The 19,793-nt window shown below is 36.7% G+C and overlaps 1 protein-coding gene across 3 annotated transcripts in view; it reads left to right on the forward strand.

Annotated features, from left to right (window-relative positions):
• The window catches only part of LOC150087051 (uncharacterized), a 521,728-nt gene that overhangs the window by 213,112 nt on the left and 288,823 nt on the right, over nt 1-19,793 (forward strand). For all 3 annotated transcript variants that reach the window (XR_016546863.1, XR_016546862.1, XM_090371782.1), the window contains exon 4: nt 19,249-19,464. Coding sequence is in view for 1 of the 3 variants with exons in the window: in XM_090371782.1 (XP_090227908.1) it covers nt 19,249-19,464 (216 nt within the window). In the remaining 2 variants the exon portion in view is untranslated. The remainder of the gene's footprint in view (nt 1-19,248; nt 19,465-19,793) is intronic.

Here is a 19,793-nt window from a genome sequence, read left to right on the forward strand (position 1 = left end):
GTAAATGCAAGTAGACATGCACCTGTTCCTATTCTTAGCTACCCTAATACAACCCATGTTTACTTGTACCACAATGATTCCCAGCAGTCTCTGAAATACCATGCATCTTTTTTTTTCAGGTCCTCTGCTCATTCCAATAGACGCAGTGCAAGAATCACTTGCACCTCTGCAATGGCTACTGTTAATATATTATTCGTTGTATCCCCCCCCCAAGCTAGCAGTTTTCCAGCCCACCTAACACTGCCTTGATAGCATCAACAAATATTCTTGCACCCTTTCTATTAAAGTATATCCCATCCCTGTAGAAGCAGTCTCTCCTGTTAACAAGTACAAACCAGGCTGAAAAAAATTCTACCCCTTGAGCCTTACACAATCTTTCCGGGGCCGAATTGATCGACAAGGCTCTCATCATATACTCCCTCCTATCGTGTCTGGGCAGAATTGCAGACAATTTCAAATTCAACCCTAATTCATGGCTTTTTTTCAACAGTGACCTGTACTTGTTAAGTAATTCCACTGGTCTCCTTCTCTTAATATCGTTAGTGGCAACGTGTACAACAATATCAACTTTTGTGCTCTTAAAAGATGTTATCTGCTCTACAGCATCATCAACCTTTGCCCCTGGCAGACATTCCCTGGTCCTGTTCCACCTATCCTTTTTACATACCATATTCCCTGTTTTCCTGACAATAGAGTCAACAACAACTACTAGTTCCTGTGGGACTAGCGCATTCTGCCTTTGGATGTGGACGTACTGGAAGTGGCATACTGTCATCATTAGGTGTTGGTCCCTATGTTGAATTCGTATTACAAAAATAACTGGCAACATATGGTCTATTGACTCCATTCACATCATGGGTATGGAAATGACATTGACTTTTTCTTTTTGTTCAACCAGTTAAGGAATCCATTTGAACAAGCAGTTACCAATAACATGCCTTATTATGGTCACCTGGAGGTGACCATAATAACTGGTAAATTTTGTGAATATTTGTTGGTGGTAATTTTTAGGCTTTTTGGGGATATGACAATGAATATTTTTCAGTAATTCACTGGATACTTTTCCTGAAACAAGGTATAATTAAATTATGAAATAACACAGATATATTCACACAGTAATGTTCATGTCTGTTGGCTCAATAAGTAATTGAGTTGTATAATCAATCTCATGTTATGTAATTGGTCTAATCGCGAAAACTAGTTGTGCTACAGGAAAACTGAAAACAAAATTGGAATCCATTTTTAGTTTCTTTTTTCTGTTTTTTCGAGATAGATCTTTGGACATATCAGTCTCCAAAGATCTCTCTCTCTCTCTCTCTCTCTCTCTCTCTCTCTCTCTCTCTCTCTCTCTCTCTCTCTCTCTCTCTCTCTGTAGTCCACATTTTTTTTCCCATTGAAATATACTTGTTGACATGTGGAATTACCGCATGAGCAAGCAAATGATAATAAAAAAAGCTGCAGAGAGCATCTGAATGCAATGATGAATACCTTGCCATTGTGTTGTAGAGAGCAGCCTCTCTACCTTCAGATGTTTGAGTTAAATGTAAAATAAATTTACTGTTTCAATTAACAATTCATAGAATTTAATATCTTTCATCCTTTTCTTAAAGCCAAAAATCATGAAGAGTTGTACATAGGTCTATTCTTTATTGAGACCTTAAAAAAAGTGAAATAAGTGGAGTTGGGGGTGGGGAACATTTTTAAATAGGAGTGCAGTGGCTGTTGAAAAATGTATTTTACTTCATAGTATTGCCCATGAGACCAGAAGAAAAGATTATTAAAAATGGGATAGTGCTGTAAAGCAGGAGTCTTTTAATGGGATTTTACTGTATTTTAATTTATTGTTATTTTATGGTGAAAATTGTTATCGGGTAAAAAATGGAGAAAGCAAGTGAGGGTCACCACTACGAACCAAAGCTAATAACTAATTGAACACATTTTTAACCTTGACTTGTAGTTGTGATTCTCACTTGTTTTAGCACCCCCTTTTCTTTTTCTTTTTTTTTTTTCGTGCTTTATGTCTGAATACCAGAAGTATAGCCAGTATATATTTTAATAATTAAAATGTTCTGGCAATTTTAATTAGAAAATACCAAAAACATAAATATTAAAATATCACATGGACAGTTGCTTTAATTTATTAACTACTGCTATGATTTCATATTTCACATTTATAATGCTGCATAAAAACTTAAATTAAATGTAATTAAAATTATTAGTTTAACAAAGTCAAATTTTATACCTATTAGTAAAGTTGAATGATGCAAAGAAGGAAACTTTTTCTGCAACAGCCAAAATTCAATAAATAAAATAAGTATGAATAATAATAATAATAAATATTCAAATAAAACAGAATATTCATACTGTTCCCATTGCCACACGTCAATCATCCAGTTCTGCTTTAAACTTTGTATGACTCATTGTACATCCAACCATATTGCCAGGCAACTTATTCCAGTGTTTGGCAACCTACAGTCCAGAAGTGAATTTCATGAGATTGAATTTTCGGCTATTCCCTGAGATTTTATATTTGTGTCCCTTGGTTCATGTCTCAAACACAAGGAAGAACAGACCTGCCTCTTTCATTTTACTCCTTTCACTTTCTAAGCCTTCTTCATATGGACATTGCTTTACACTCATGACCCTCTCCAAAGTTTGTCTGTTTTTTAAGTGCCGTCTCCAGACCTAAATACAATATTCCAAATGCGATCTAACCATCACCTTGTAAAGGTGATGGTTAGATCGCGTAACCTCCCATAACTATGAGAGCATCCTTAGATTCAGTGAAGGTTCCTATAGATTGAAGGTGTGCAGCTATCTCTCCTATTCACTAAGCAGGGGAGAAATCAAATGGCATTGTGAGCAGTTATAGATCTGTTAGCTTGACTTCTGTTCCAAAGAAAATAATGGAGTCATTAGTAAAGAAGTATTGCAGGATCATCTAAGCAGGAATGGAATTCTACTGAAATCACAGCTTATTTTTGTTAAGGGGCGATGCTGTGTCTGATCAGTCTGTTTAGCTGATGCAGTAACAAAGGAAATGGATGCAAAAACAATTTTTACATTGTATACTTAGATTTCAATAAAGCTTTTCACACTAAAGACTGCTGTACATTTTAGGAGTACAGTAAACTCCCGCTATTCGCGGTATCTGTATTCGCGCATTTGTGGTCGCTGATTTAATATAAAATGAAACCTAAAAAAAAAAAAAAAAAAAAAATGTGAATTTTAAAGCACCGTGAACAATTTCCGCCATAAAAAAACATGGGCATGGCTAAAATTATCTTTCCCCGGTAAAAAAGCGCTCAGTGGGTGGAGGGAGAGGGGTGACAAAATCGCGAGCGTGAATGTTTCTCGCTAATCCTTCAGTATGTGTTATGCGCTTGTCGTGGAAGGTTTCGTCGTTTGCTTTTAATTTATATGCTTAAAAATTGAATAAACTTATCAATTTATAAATTGATAAGTTTTGATAAATTGATTTTGATAATTGATAAATTGATTTTGATAATTGATAAATTGACATATCAATTTATAAATTGATATGCTTACAAAAGTGACAAATCTACCGTTTTGCAGTGTAAAATAGACTTTTTCGAGCCTGTTAACGGAAGAAAGTGACTTTATTGTGGACAAGTTCTTTCTAATCCGTACAAAAATATGGCTACGAATAACAAGGGAAATGTGAAAAGATCAAAGAAGGTGATGACATTAGCGAATAAAATTGAGTTATTAGATAAAATTTCTAATGATGAAAGTGTCTCCTCAGTGGCAAAACATTATAAAATCAATGAGTCAAGGGTACAATCAATCAAGAATTCAGAAGAAAAAATCCGCCATAGTGTCCGTGAAAACGCGCTAATTGTTTCAAAAATTTGCTCTGTAACTCGTGATGTTAAATTAGAAAAAAATGGAAAAGCTTTAAATCTGTGGATAGAAGACTGAACTCACAATAAAATTCCATTAAGTTCACTCATCATTTGTGAAAAGGCAAAACTCCTTTATCAACACTTTAGCGAAACTGGTGACAGCACTGGCGGGATAAGTTTTTTAGCTAGCAAAGGTGCTTGTTTGAAATTTCTAATAAATATTACATTTAATATTAAATTGTTTCTTATTTTCATTTCGATGCCGTATGCTTGCATTTCACTATGTACATAGTCATATTATGAAGGTACGTATAATACATACATAGACAAAATTTTAGACTAGTTTTTCTTATATATTTCATACTTTTGAACGTAACCCCTTTATTACTATGGGAGCCATAACTCAGTATTTGCGTTTTCGGTATTCGCGGCATTTCTCAGGAACGTAACCCCCGCGAATAGCGGGAGTTTACTTTAGTGTTATATTAGGAGCAAATACTGTTATGAATAAAGGAGTGACTGACTGCCAGAAGACAGAGGATGGTTATAAATTAATACTAATCTTCTTGAACTAATGATAGTTGTGGAGTTCTTCAATGTTCAGTGCTGAACCTCTTATTGTTTATTGGCGATATTTATGAATGTATATTATGCTTATTGTTTAAGTTTGCAGAGAGTGGTAATTGATGGACTCTTCTCTTTGTGGACTAATATGGAGTCTCCAGCGTTCACTGCTGGGCCCATTGTTGTTTTCTGTATTTATCAGTGATAATGATGAAAGCGTAATGTACAAGTTTGCAGACGATATGAAGGTTGGCAGGGTTTTTAATGGCACTACACTAATGCAACAGGATCTAGAAAAGTTGGGCAGATGGGCTGAAAGGTGGCAGCTTAATATTGACAAATGCAAAATACTGCATATGGGTAACAGTAACCCCCAGGAGTAATGTACCAACTGTGCGGTACTACACTCAGGGTAGTGGAGAATGAAAAAGACCTGTGGGTAATTGTGCATTCAGATATGAAGTTTTCTGAGCAGTACAGACAGGCTGCCAGAACAGCTCATGCAGTCTTGTCAGTGATATAGAGAATTTTGCTAGCAGGGATAAGGAGGTGATTAACCCTTTTTATAAGGCAATGGTCAGGCCACACCTTGAGTACTGCATACATGTAACGAGTACAGAGAAGGGCAGCAAAATTGAAGAGAGGGACAAAGGATTGCTCTTACCAAGAAAGACTGAGGTTCTGCAAATTGCAGTGTCTGGAGACTAGGCACCTGTGAGATGATCTGATTGAGGTGTATAATGCCTTGAATGGTTAAAGTAAATGTTGATGGGATTCTTTGTGTTGCTCAGATTATGCACTTAAGGGGAGCATAAATTCAAATTGAGGAAAGACGGTTGTAGAATAAATGTGTGGAAATTTGCCTTTATCCAGCGGGTGGTTGATTGCCTGAACAAACTTTGATCTTTTCTTGTGGAAGTTGGTAGCTTAAATAAATTCAAGGGAAAACTGGACAAATTTTTGGATCAAATGGATGGATAAAATGGGAAAGATTTTTTTTTTCTCCCACCTGGCTGATGCGTAAGCTTGCTTTTTTTCATTATATGCCTATGCTAATGTTATGAAGGTTAGTAGGGTGGTTAATGACAGTAATCAGTGTATGCCACTGCAACAAGATCTAGAAAAATTAGGCAGATGGGCTGAGTAGTGGCATTTGTTGTTTAACATTAACAATACAAGGTACAACATATACACAGTGCTAATCCAGAATAACATAAGTTAGCTGTAATTTACACTCAGGGTGGCAATGAATGAAAGAGACCTGGGGATAACTATGCAGTCTGGCATGAAATATTCTGATTAGTGTAGACAGGCTGCTAATATAGCCCATGGGTTCTGTCAATGATATATAGGAACTCTGCCAGCAGAGACAAGGAGGTGATTATCAAATTCTGTAAAGCAATGGTTAAACCGGTTAGGCAGTAACTAGCCTCATTTGAAGGATGTAAATCTTTTGGAACAGGTTCAGATAAAAATGGCCAGATTAATTAAGAATGCAAAATCTTACCATTAAAGTTTTCAGCATTGAAAATTGCAGCACTTAGAAACTAGACACTTGCAAAGAGACCTGATTGAAGTGTTTAATGCTTTAAATGGAGCAAACTTCATGATGATGATATTACTGTTTTTTGGACAACATACACACAGGGACATAAACATAATTTTTTAAAAAAAATGGCTACAGGATAGATGTATAAAAATCTGTTTTCAGTGAAAGAGTTTGTTTTGTAATATGTGACCATTTTGAGTTAACTGTAATCAGTCACAGCAGGATTTTTTAAGGAAATTTTTAAAACTGTGTCACTGTACTGTAAATATTCAAATAAAAGCATTTGGAACTGCAGAAATATTTTAGGAATGTACATTTAAAAATTCTGCCCAGTGTCTTAGGTCCAATTGATTTGATTAAATGATATCTCTGTGTTTCAACTGCTATTTTTCTAGAACAACGCTAGTTCTTTTATCTTCCTGCTTTAAACAAATTTCCTTATTTGACAGCACCTCGTCTTTCAAAAAGTGCTGGAAGAGAACAAGAAATTTTATAATATTTTTAATTTAATTATTAACTTAGTATACTTAACTTTTGATCACACCAGGCACTGCTTCTGCTTTCCTGTGGCTGAGCTGGAAACCTGGATAGAAGTACTAATTTCCAGATAAAATTACCAATAGTTGAACCCATGGGCTTATATCATGACACTTCAGAGCCCAAAAGATTGAAAAGAGAAGTGCATACACAAGGCCATGCACCATTTCTCATAATCCATTCCCTGACAAATCAAGCACGCTTTCCACATTTGGTTTTGTTTTGCTTCATTTCATCTCTTAGCAAGCTTTCTCCATTTCATTTTGTTTCATTTCACCTCTTGGCAGACTTTTTCCATTTCATTTTGTGTTTAGGAATGTCGTGAAAGTCTGGCTGGTCCACCTAAGAATGTAAAATTGGGCAGCCTCCTCATAAAGACACTGACTCAAAGACATGTAGAGCATCTGTATGCCTTTTTGAGACAATTTTAAAAGGATGGAGAATTTATACCTACCTATAACATTATATTTAGCTTCAATAACACTATCAACAACGGTGAAAGCAGTTATCTCATATGGTATATTAGACTCCATATGTCGTTATAAGTGACAAAAATTTAGTTACTTACAAGCAACATGGAGGGGAAGATGCAGTATGCCCTAACTGTGGGGAAAAGAACCATACACAAAGTGGACTATAATGCCCAATTGTCATGTTGTGAAAGTTACAAAAGAAAATCTTGAAGTACAGAATTGAAACAGTTACGTACCAGAAGGCAAGAAAAGAACTACTCCTGAAAGCTGCAAAGCATAGTATTAATTGGTTGCCGAAAACATGAAACAGTGAGTAACTGCTTCATGTTTTTGATAGCCAATTACTAACCAACAAGTTGCCTGATCTTGACATAACCAACACAGGTTAGTAATTGTAATATCAGCAATTCCTCTGAAATTTCACTTGCTGAGCAGGCAAAATCTTTATTGATAGGCTCTAAACAAGAGATATCAGATAAGGCTAAGGATACTCTGAACCCCCTCTTCTTCTAAACTCATTACTGTATTTAAAAATGCACAAAACCATAAATGGTTTAATTGTGTTAAAAACCTCCCACACAGATATACATTGATAAGATAGCTAATTGGGATGAACTGTTAGATATGTATACTGGAGATCATATGGATACAGAGCAACCATTTTTTCTAAAAAGCGAAATAAAGAAGTGATTGACATAAAACAAACAAACTCTCTAAGCTCCACATCTAAATCTAAGTACTGAATCATATCCTGCAGTGAAATTGTAGAGAACTACATAGCAAAATTTATGGGCATACCATAACTAATTGTTATACTTGAATTTTAGGAAAGCTTTTGATATGTGGCACATGGAAGACTACTGTACAAATTGGAGCAGCATGGCATTAAGGGCAAGTTCCTACAATGGATAAAAGTATGTTGAGTGGGAGAAGACAGAGTGATTATCAATGGACACTGCTCTTCATGGACTAATGTAATTAGTGGAGTCCCTCAGGGTTTGGTGTTGGGCCAATTGTTGGTTTTTGTATTTTTCAATAATATTGATAGTGTATCGGGTTTAATGTCTAAGTTTGCAGATGATATGAAGGTGGGCAGGGTTGCTAATGTGAGTAATGATAGTACTCTACTGCAACAGGATCTGAAAAAGTTGAGCAGATGAGATAAGAGGTGGCAACTGAAGTTTAACATTGACAAATGTAAAGTAATGCATATGTGTAGCAGTAACCCCAGAGTAATGTATCAACTGTGTGGTACTGCACTCAGGGTAGTGGAGAATGAAAAGGATCTTGGGGTAATTGTGCAGTCAGATATGAAATTTTCTGAGCACTGCAAAAAGGCTGCAAGAATAGCTCATGGTGTCTTGTCAGTGATATACAGAAATTTTTTTAGCAGGGATAAGGAGGTGATTGTCCCCTTGTATAAGGCAGTGGTCAGGCCACACCTTTAATAGTGTATACAGGTCATTTTAGGAAAGATGTAGAGTTTCTGGAATGAGTACAGAGAAGGGCAATGAGGTTGGTGAGGGAAACAAATAGTTGGTGTTACGAAGTTCTGCTTAAATTCTGCAAATTGCAGCTTCTGGAGACTAGACACCTCCAAGGTGATCTAATTGAGGTGTATAAGTCTATGAGCATAAGCTTTTTATTCATTAAACTTTTACATATACTTCAATCGTGGCATCATCATCAGCCATTTTCAATCCACTGCAGGATGACGGCTTCTCCAGCAACTTTCCAGTTCCTTCTGTTTTGTGCAATGGCCATCCATTTACTACCCACAAACTCACGAATTTCATCTATCCATCTCCACTGTTGTCTTCCAGGTTTTCTTCTATCTCCTCTTGGGTACCATTCTGTTATTTTCTTAGTCCATCTGTCATCATGTCTTCGAGCTATGTGTCCTGCCCAAAACCATTTTAGTTCTTTAGTTTTGATAAGAATGTCCTTTACTTGAGTTTTTCTGCCTAATCCATGTGTTTCTCTTCTTATCTAACAGTCTGATTCCCAATATAATTCATTCCATTCTTTGCTGTGTAGTTCTCAGCTTCTCTTCCATTCTTTTGGAGAGTGCCCAAGTTTCACTTCCATAAGTCATGGTGAGGAGTATACATTGGTTCATTATTTTACGTTTCAGACAAACTGAGATATATTGCTCTTCAGTATGTGACTATATTTCCTGAATGCTGTCCATCCAACATTTATTCTTCTCTTGACTTCCAGCCATTTATCATTATTACAGCTAATAACTTGTCCCAGATAAGTATGACTCCACCTTTTCAATTACTGCTCCTTCAATGATTATGTCCCTTTTTGTGGCATACTTGTTCATCATTACTTTTGTTTTAGCCATATTCATCTTTAGTCCAAAATCCTTACTAACTGTGCATAACTGATTAAGATTTTCCTCTAATTCTTTGGGATCGTGGCTTATGACCACAATGTCATCTGCAAATCGTAAATGGTTTAGATACTCTCCATTCACATTGACTCTTTTTTTCTGCGACCAGTCTAATCTTCTGAAAGCTTCCTCAAGGGCAGCAGTAAACAGCTTCGGAGATATTGTGTCAAACTCCTTTCTCGATTTTAAATTTGCTATGGTCTTTGTCTAGTCTAATAAAGGAGATAGCATTCTCATATATTTTCTTCAAAATCATAATATATGGCGTATCTCTATGCCTTGTCTTTCCAGCGCCCGGAACATTGCCTTATGCTGTATGGAGTCAAATGCCTTTTCATAATCCATAAATGCCAGGCATAATGGTGTTTTATATTCATTTGCTTTCTCCATTAGCTGTGATATTACGTGAAGGTGATCCATAGTTGAGAATCCTGTCCTAAAGCCATCTTGCTCTCTCGGTTGATTCTCATTAAGTATTCTTGTTAATCTTTTATTAATGACCCTTGTGAACAACTTGTAGATGTGGAATAACAAGCTAATTGGTCTATAATTTCCAATTTCTGATTTATGCAGCAATTTCTTATGCAGCAAAACTATGAATGCATTATTCCAATTCTTAGGCGTCACACCTTTTCTAATGCACTTTGTGAAGAGCCTTGCCAGTGTTTGTGCTTTATCTCTTCCTCCCAATTTTAACAACTCTACAGTAACTTCATCTTCCCCCGAGACTTTCTGATTCTTCATTTTCTTCAATGCATGTTCTACCTCATCAGGAAGAATATCGGGTATGTCGTATGTGTTGCTAATTTGCGATCCATATTGTGTATAATTCTCTATAGGAGTCTTCTGCTATTTGAATTATGCCTTCTCTGCTATTTATAAGTAAACCATCGCTATTCTTCAGTTTCAGTATCATTTGTCTTTCTGTATCAGCTCATGGCTGCTGATTTAAGTCCTTTGTTCCCCTCAATGCTTGTTCTACTTTTCGTGTGTTAAATCTTCTTATGTGTTCTCTGAGTCTGTTTCTAATGGCCTTAGGCGCATTATAGCCATAGTAGCTTATGCACCTTTAAACTCCCATAACAACATCTAATGGCTTTGCATAACTCAGTATACTCATTTTCTCCTTGTCAGTGTTAACTTGCTATTCATTTGTCACCTCTGGTTCATCATAACAAGTGTTTCTTGACTAATTTTTTCTTCTTTGAATTTCTTTTATAGGGAAAAAGAAATTCAAAGAAATTCTTCTTTGAATTTCTTTTTCCCTATAACTTGGACTTTATCACTTTCAGAAAGTTGTAATATTCCTCGTCGATATGTTGGTCCTGAGCAGTCTGCAGAAGCCCAAAATTTGTTCTTAAGTTCCAGTACATACTGCTTTTTTCTCCTCTTCTGTTATCGTAAAGACCTTTGTATTATTTACTCAAGTCAGTTTTTTCCTTCCTTTCCTACATCTGTATCAAGTGTACATCTTACCATTCTGTGATCACTTCCAACATTTACCTTATTCAGGATGGTAGCATCATTCACGATATATCTTCTGTTAGTGAGGATGAAGTCGATTTCATTAGTTATTAATCCATTTGGACTCTTCCATGTCCACTTTGTGTTCACCCTTTTCTTGAAAAAAGTGTTGCTTACTGACAATCCTTGAGATTTTGCAAATTCCACAAGTCTCACCTTTTTCATTTCTTTTACCAATTCCAAAATTTCCTATAGTTCCCCTTTCTGTACTTTTTTGTCCTTTTCCAATCTTAGCATTGAAGTTTCCCATAATAATAGTGTAGTGGGTTTTCTGCTCATCTAGAAGTCTGAATTTCTACATTTCTGCAACGTCTTCATCATTATGGCTCGATGTTGGTGCATAAATCATTATAACCTTTAGCTTGTAACTTTTAGAAATCTTGAGTATTAGTCTTGACACCCTTGGTGATGCACTTTTGAATTTCAAAATGTTGTTTTTTAAATCTTTATGGACCAGAAACCTAACTCCTTTCAGAAACGTTTCACTGTTTCCATTGGTGTACAGCAGATTTCCACTTGATAAACTTATTTCTTTTCATTTCTTCTTCTTGTTTCAGCCAAACCGATGATATTCCAATTCACATTTTCTAATTCCTTTTCCAGCTCTAATATCCTGTCTTCACCGATGAGCTATCTTACGTTGTAACAGGCCAAGTTCAGTTTCCTTGCATGGCGGCTTGGTTGTAACCAGAGATTTTTTGCACCCTCTGCTTTCACTCTGATCCTCTTGCTGCCGTAAGAGGGGGTGTGAAAGCCACTGGGGACTGATGGCCATTTGTTTCGTCGTGCTGTCATATGCTGGAGAGTTAGGTCTTTTCCTCTTCATGCTGACCAGGCATCTTGAAGAGAACTACTCTACACGTTCGTTACCACCTAAGTGACGTAACAGGGCTTACCATCGAGAAGGTGTGCATGAGTGGATTTTAGGGGGGAGAGGCCAACTGGACTTCACCTAAATCTTCTGTAATAGAAAGATATTGGTTCCATCAGTATTTTAGACTGAGTGTCTGATAACACACAGAATACATGTTCTCCTCTAACCCCCCCCCCCCCCCCTGTGATCTGTCTAATCCTGGCATAAACAAATACAAATACATAGACAAAAACTGATTTTTCAGTTGGTACATTTTTTTAGCAACTGACTAATGACAGTTAAGGCCTTGAATGGATTGAGCAAGTTCAATGCTAATGGGATTCTTCCTCTTGCTGAGATTACTCACCTAAGGGGACATATGCTCAAATTGAGGAAAGACAATTGTAGAATAGATGTGAGGAAATTTGCCTTTAGCTAGTGGGTGGTTGATAGTTGGAACAAACTTTCATGTGTTGTAGTGGAGGTCAGCAACATAAATAAGTTCAAGGCAGAACTAGACAAATATTTTGAGTGAATGGATGGGTGAAATGGGAATGTTGCCTTTTGTTTTTGGCTGATGAGCGTTATTATATAAGCTTGCTTTATTGCATCATATGCCCCTATTAATGCTAATGCTAATTATGAAGAAGAAATAGGAATAAGTGTATAGGAAACTAACCAATTTATGTGAAGTGCTGAATTCTCCCTCCAGTAAAAAACTTACATCCTTTACAACTAATTATTAACATTTCAGCCAATTTAGCTGATGTGCTGAAACTTCCTTCCAATAAAAAATTACACCCTTCACTAACAACGTGGAGATCCAACGAATACTACCTGTGGAGGTGTTATTTTAGTGGAATCCAGAATTCACTCCAAACTGTGTTTCTAATTACAACCACAAAGGTAGTTGTGGTGCAGATTTCACTCACTGTTTACCCTTATATCTCCCACCAACTTATATGCTAAAGCAGACTTAAATGACCTTATTACATTAGCATTAGTAGAGGCATATGATGCAAGAAAGCAAACATACAGCATCAGCAAAAATAGAAAAGAAAAAAAAACCTTCCCATTTCACAGTGATTCAATGTTTGTCTGGTTCTGCCTTGAATTTATTTAAGCTCTCAACTTCCACAACAGCAACAGATGGAAGTTTGTTCCAGCATTCAACCATGCACTGGCTGAAGGCATATTTCTGCACATCTATTCTTCAACTGTCTTTCCTTAGTTTGAATTTATGCACCCTCAGGTGCTTAATCTGAGCAAGAGAAAAAGAATCCCATCAGCATTGAGCTTGCTCAAACCATTCAAAGCCTTATACACCTCAATCAGATCACATCGTAGGTGCCTGGTTCCCAAACGCTGCAATTTTCAAAAATTATAGCCTTTCTTCGTAGGAGCAACCCTTTGTTACACTCACTGCTGTTGTTGCCCTTCTTTCTACTCATTCCAGCAACTCTACATTTTTACTAAAATGAGGCCTCCAGACCTGTATGCGGTAGTCAAGTTATGGCCTCACCATTGCCTTATACAAGGGGATAATTACCTCCTTATCCCTGTTAGCAAAATTCCTGTATATCATTGACAAGACCCTCTTGCTGCCTGTCTGCACTGCTAAGAAAACTTCATATCTGATTGCGCAATTACCCCCAGGTCTTTCTCATTCTCCACTACCCTGAGGGTATTACTGCACAGTTGGGATGTTACTCTGGGGTTACTGGTATCAATGCACTACTTTGCATTTGTCAATGTTAAACTTCAGTTCCCACTTCTCAGCCCATCTGCTCAATTTTTCTAGATCCTTTTGCCATAGTGTATTATCATTATTGTCATTAACAACCCTACCAACCTTTGTATCCTCTGGAAACTTAGACATCAAGCCTGATATACCTTCATCAATATCAGTGATAAATACAGAAAAAACAATGGGCCTAACACGGAATCCTGTGGGACTAGTCCATGAAGTCCACAAAGGGTAGTGTCCATTGATTACTATTCTCTGTTTTCCCTCACTCAACCATCCCTTTATCCATACCAACCACTTGCCCTTTATGCCATGCTGCTCCAATTTATACAGTAATCTTCCATGTGCAACAGTATCAAAAGCTTTGCTAAAATCCAAGTATATATCAATATTATTTTTTGCATCCAGTTTCTTTGTGACCTCATTATAGTATCCAATCAAAATGGTCAGATAAGACTTCTCCTTAACAAACCAGTGCTGTGTCTGAACTATAAGCACAGTCTTGTCTAGAAGATCCTGCAGCACTTTTACCAGTGACTCCATTATTTTACCCAGAACAGAAGTTAAACTAACTGGTCTGTAATTACTTGTGCCACCCTTTGATCTCTCTTTGTGATTTGGAGATACATTTGTTAATCTACATTTGGTGGGGACTTCCCCTGAGTCCAAGGATGCTCTCATAATTATGGCTAGCTGTTTGCTTACTTCCTTTGCTGCCTCCTTTAATATAACTGGATTACTCCCATCCACTTCAGGTACCTTCTTATGTTCAATTTAAACAATTTCTCCTCCACTTTGTGCTCTCAGTTATTACAAAATCATTTAGCTCCCTGTTAGAGTTTAATAAGCTTCTGTCCTCCACTTCCCTGCAGAATTCCTCATGTGTGAATACTCATTCAGTTTGTCAGCAATCAAAATACTCATTCAGTTTGTCAGCAGTCATGCAAAATACTCATTCAGTTTGTCAGCAATCTTAGCAGGATCATCAACACGTTATTACAACTGAGAACAAAGTGCAGTAGAAATTGTTGAAGTTAAAAATAAGGAAGGCACCTGGGGTGGATGGGAGTTATCTAGTTATGGTTGGTTTTTTTTTTTTAAGGAGCATTAGCAACTAAGGCCATATTGCTCCGGGTCATGCGGTGGTCATTCCCTGACCTTTCCGCATCCTCCGCATTTGGTGGTGAAGGGCTCGAACCCCGGTTTAATCAAGAAGCGTGTGCTACGCACTGCTGCTCCTTCCCACCTGGCTACGGAGACGCCTTATCTAGTTATATTAACAGAAGAAAGCAAACCCCTAGCCATAATTATGAGAGCATCCTTGGACTCACGGGAGGTCCCAACGGACTGGAGATGTGCAAATGTATCTCCAATTCACAAAGGGGATGAAAGAGTGATATGAGTAATTACAGATCTAATAGTTGAACATGTGTTCTGGGGAAAATAATGGAGCCATTGGTTAAAGAAGCATTGCAGGATCATCTACACAAGACTGCAGTAATAGTTCAGACACAGCATGGGTTTGTTAAGGAGATATCTTGTCTGACCAATTTCGTTGGATACTATGATATGGTCACAAAGGAACTGGATGCAAAAAACAAAATTTTGATATCATATACTTGGATTTCAGGAAAGTTTTTGATACTGTTGCACATGGAAGAATCCTTTACAAATTGGAGCAGTATGGCATTAAGGGCAAGTTGCGACAATGGATAAAAGGATGGTTGAGTGGAAGAAGACAGAATGGTAATCAATGGACACCTGATCTTCGTTGATTAATGTTGTTAGTTGAATCCCCCAGTGTTTGGTGTAGGGTCCGTTGTTTTGAATATTTATGAATGATATTGATGAAGGTATATCAGGCTTCGTGTACAAGTTTGCAGATGATACAATGGTTGGCAGGGATGTTAATGATAATAATAACAGTGTGCTACTGCAACAGGATATAGAAAATTTGGGCAAATGTGCTGAGAAGTGGCAATTGAAGTTTTAACATTGACAGTGCCAAGTAATGCATTTGGGAAGTAGTAACCCCAGAATAATGTACCAACTGTGCGGTTCTGCACTCAGGGTAGTGGAGAATGAAAAAGACCTGGGGGTAATTTTTCAGTCAGATATGTAGTTTTTTGAGCGGAGACAGGCTGCAGAGCAGCTCATGGGTTCTTGTCAATGATATAGAGGAATTTGCCAGCAAGGATAAGGAGGTGATTATCCCTTTGTATAAGGTAATGGTTAGGCCACACCTTGAGCACTGCATAAAGGTTTGGAGGCCTCATTTTATGAAGGATGTAGAGTTAAACAAGTAGAGAGAATTGCAACAAGAGTGGTGGGAGAACAGAGGGATGCTCTTATTAGGAAAGGTTTGAGTTCTGCAAATTGCAGCGTCTGGAGACTAGGCCCCTTTGAGGTGATCTGATTGAGGTGTATAGGGCGTGGAATGGTTTGAGCAGGCTTACTGCTTATTGGATTCTTTCTCTTGCTCAGATTACGAACCTGAGGATGCATAAACTCAAATTGAGCAAAGAGAGTTGTAGAATAGATGTGCTGAAATTTGCATTTATCCAGAGGGTGTCAATTGCTGAAACAATCTTCCTGCTGTTATTGTGGAAGTTAACAGCTTAAATCAATTCAAGGTATCGCTAAAACTTTTGGTGTGAATTGGGAGGGGTTTTTTTTTTTTTTTTTTTGCTGATGCCTTATAAGCTTGCTTTCTTGCATTGTCTGCCAATGCTAATGCTACTATAAGCATTAGTAGCATTAGCATTGGCATCTTATTTTTACTTGGTTTTCTCTTTTATCTCGCAAAAAGGATTCTTCTGCTCCTATGCTTCTCTTTGGTGACACTCCAAAGAGCACGTTTTAAAGTTGAAATTACCCCTCCCCCACCCAAAACCAACTCATAAAGCTGTCATGTGCTTGTGTCAAAAGAGATTAGAAGTCAGAGTAATCCCCCAAAAGAGATATCATCTTGCCTAGAAATCAGAGTGTCACCAAAGATGAGCATAGGAGCAGAAGAATCCTTTTTGCAAGATATAAGACAGGACTGAGTGTTAGAAGGATTAAAATCAGCCATTGTCTTTGCTCCACTGGAGAATTACCTGGAGATCAGCATTTAAGGAATTGGTAGTGGATATTCAACAAGTGAAGCTGATTGAGCAGGGGAAGGTTTCTCAAACTGGAAAGTGGAATGCAATGTGCTATCATCGGCAAAACTATGGATAGGATTTCTAGTCAATGACAGAATGTCATTAATATACAAGAGGAAAATAATGGGGGAAAGAACTGAACCTTGGGGGACACCGGCATTAGTGAAGAAGTTAGAAGAAAGAGATATATATACCATCACCCTCAGTGAGCAGTTAGAGAGAAAACTGGATAACCAATTACAAAAAAACAGTGCTTTTTAACAGTTTAATATTACTACTATATATATATATATATATATATACAGGCATACCTCGAATAACGAATAGGATGCGTTCCACGAAATTACTTCGTTAAGCGAAACTTCGTTTTCAGAGGTAAAAATACTATGACCAGAATAGGGATACGTTCCTACGTAAAGAAAATGAAAAGCTTTTTTTTCGAACAAAGAAAAGTTTTATTAAATAAACAGTCAACTTACATACAAAGTGAAACCACATTTTAAAATATGAGTCTAAAGTTGATTGTTTATGCTCTTTTTCTCTTTCATTTAACAATTGCCTATACGGAGTTATTGCATTTAACACAGATCGCTTAACAATAACACTTCTTCCTAAATCTGGATCATTTTCACTAAAAAAAATTTAAAACGTTTTCAATGTCATTTAAGCACCTTTTTAAATCTTTGGTTGTTAACACTTTTTCGGCAGGAACTTCTTTAACTTCGTCATCATTATCTTTGTCTTCGTTGCTAACAAGGTTTTCTAAATCTTCCACTGAAAAACCATCATCTTCTGCATTCAATAAATTTCTAACATCCTCTTCATCGACATTTTCGAAACCTATTGATTGAGCCATCTGGATAACTTCATTTCTAATTTCTTGGATGATGTTATTTTCTTCTTCTAGTACAACTTCTGGCCATATTTTGCGCCAAACTCGATTTAAGCATTTCTTAGTGACTTCTTCCAAGAACTATCAATGTTTTCAATTGCGTTTTTAATGGTGTAGTTTTTCCAAAAAGTTTTAACTGTCATTTCCTCTGTATCCTCTAGTTCAGTTAAATTGCTTAATGTTCGACGCAGATAATAAGCTTTAAATGATGCTATTACTCCCTGATCCAATGGTTGAATCAGGGAAGTTGCGTTTGCTGGAAGAAACACAACTTTGACAGGAATGCATGTGTCCAACGTGTTAAGATCAGTACGATGTCCCGGAGCAACAACAAAAGAGCTTTTTCTTCAAAGTTGTTTTTTTGACAATACCGTTTTACTTCAGGACAAAAGTGGTTAACAAACCAATCAGTAAATAACTCCTTGGTAACCCACGCTTTTCTATTTGCTTTCAATATTACAGGTAAATTCATTTTTATGTTACCTTTTAATGTCCTTGGATTTTCTGAATGGTAAACTAATAATAATTTTAATTTATAATCGCCAGAAGCAATTTGATCCAAAGAGTAACGTTAAACGGTCTCTGGCTGCTTTGAACCCAGCAGCTGATTTTTCTTCAATAGAAATGAAGCTTTTTGTTGGTAGCCGTTTCCAGAACAAACCGCATTCATCAACACTGAACACCAAATTTGGAAAATTTTCACGTTCAATTGTTTACTTTAGTTTTTTTGGAAACTTATTTGCAGCTTCTGTTAATTTTACACTATGAATCCTGGCCCGTTTTTTAAATTTCTCGAACCAACCACGAGAAGCCCCAAAGGTTTCCGTAATTTCTTCAGTTTGTTTAGATTTCAGGTGATTAAACTGGAATATTTTTTTTTATGTTAAATGGGGCTTGAAATTGCCGACTTCGTTATATCGAAGCTTCGTTATCAGAGGTTACGTTAAGCGAGGTATGCCTGTATATGCATGCACATAGTACTTCCAAATTTTGTAACTTTGTGTATATTTATTGTTTTATTTATACAAATACTAATATAATGGCAGTTAGAATTGAAAGATCTTTACTTGTTGCAAATGAATCAAATGCTGGTGTTGAGTTGGTCAGACAGAAATTTGCTTCAGGATCATGACTTAATGGAGTGACATCTGATGTTACCATTGATGAAATAGAGAAGTATTAGATGAACCGATCCTCTTCTAGGAGTGTGCTATTGTGGAGTGAGATGGGATTTTTTTAAAGGCAGAAGCTTGAAATGATCACTGGTTAAGGCGAGGTCATTCTTGTTCTCTGGCTGTTCACAAGAAATTCTGTCTTCTAGGGATAAGGGCAAAAAATCGTAAATGGAATTTTAACCTAGGGTGCTGTTGTCTGATAGACCTGTAAGAGATCAATACACTATGACAGTGGTTGACAGGTCTTGTTTTGATAAACTTAAAGAAGTGCGATCTCAATTACAAAATTATCTTTGCTGTTCATAGGTGTTGGTACCGGCTGTTGTAATGAGACAACAGCTGTAGTAAGTAAAAAAAACATGTATACTGTGTTAAAGTTAACTGAATACAGCTAAACTACCTTATATCACAGCACTTTACTAAGGAACTATTTGGCTTATTTTCTCTCAGCAGTCAGATTTTATTGTAGTAATATAGATTTATAATTTTTCTTTATTAATATTTTGTGTCTTCTGTCTTTTCAGATAACAGTGATTCCATCTTCAGTAAAAGATCTTCATCACTTAGCAGAATTTTACCTTTATGGCAACAAATTGTCTACTTTACCACCAGAGATTGGATGTTTGGTCAACCTTAGGATCTTAGCATTAAATGAAAATTCCTTGACAAGTTTACCTGACACTTTAGTCAATTTAAACAAGCTGAAGGTTTTGGACTTGAGGCATAATAAGCTTAGTGAGGTTAGTTCTTTATGGGGTATCAATTCACATATTCTGAATTTTAACCTAAAATTGCTTATTAACTGAAACAGTGTCTGGAGGAAATTGATCATTGTTCATGTAGGCGGAGAATTTGGATTTATTAACCCAGCAGTGGGTCATGCTGAACCTGACAGGTACTCAACAAAAATTGTTGATTCGAGGACATTTGCAGTTAATTTTATTGTGCTTCCCAAAAAAAATAAAGGACACATACACAATAAGGTGTTTCAAAATTTGAATGGACAAATATAGGAGCATTTTTACATACCTTTACACAGAAATATTGTTTAATATCTCATAAATTAAAA

This window comes from Mastigoproctus giganteus, chromosome 4 (genome assembly GCF_048544385.1).
Source record: "Mastigoproctus giganteus isolate SK-2022 chromosome 4, ASM4854438v1, whole genome shotgun sequence".
In the NCBI taxonomy this organism is placed as follows: Eukaryota; Metazoa; Arthropoda; class Arachnida; order Uropygi; family Thelyphonidae; genus Mastigoproctus; species Mastigoproctus giganteus.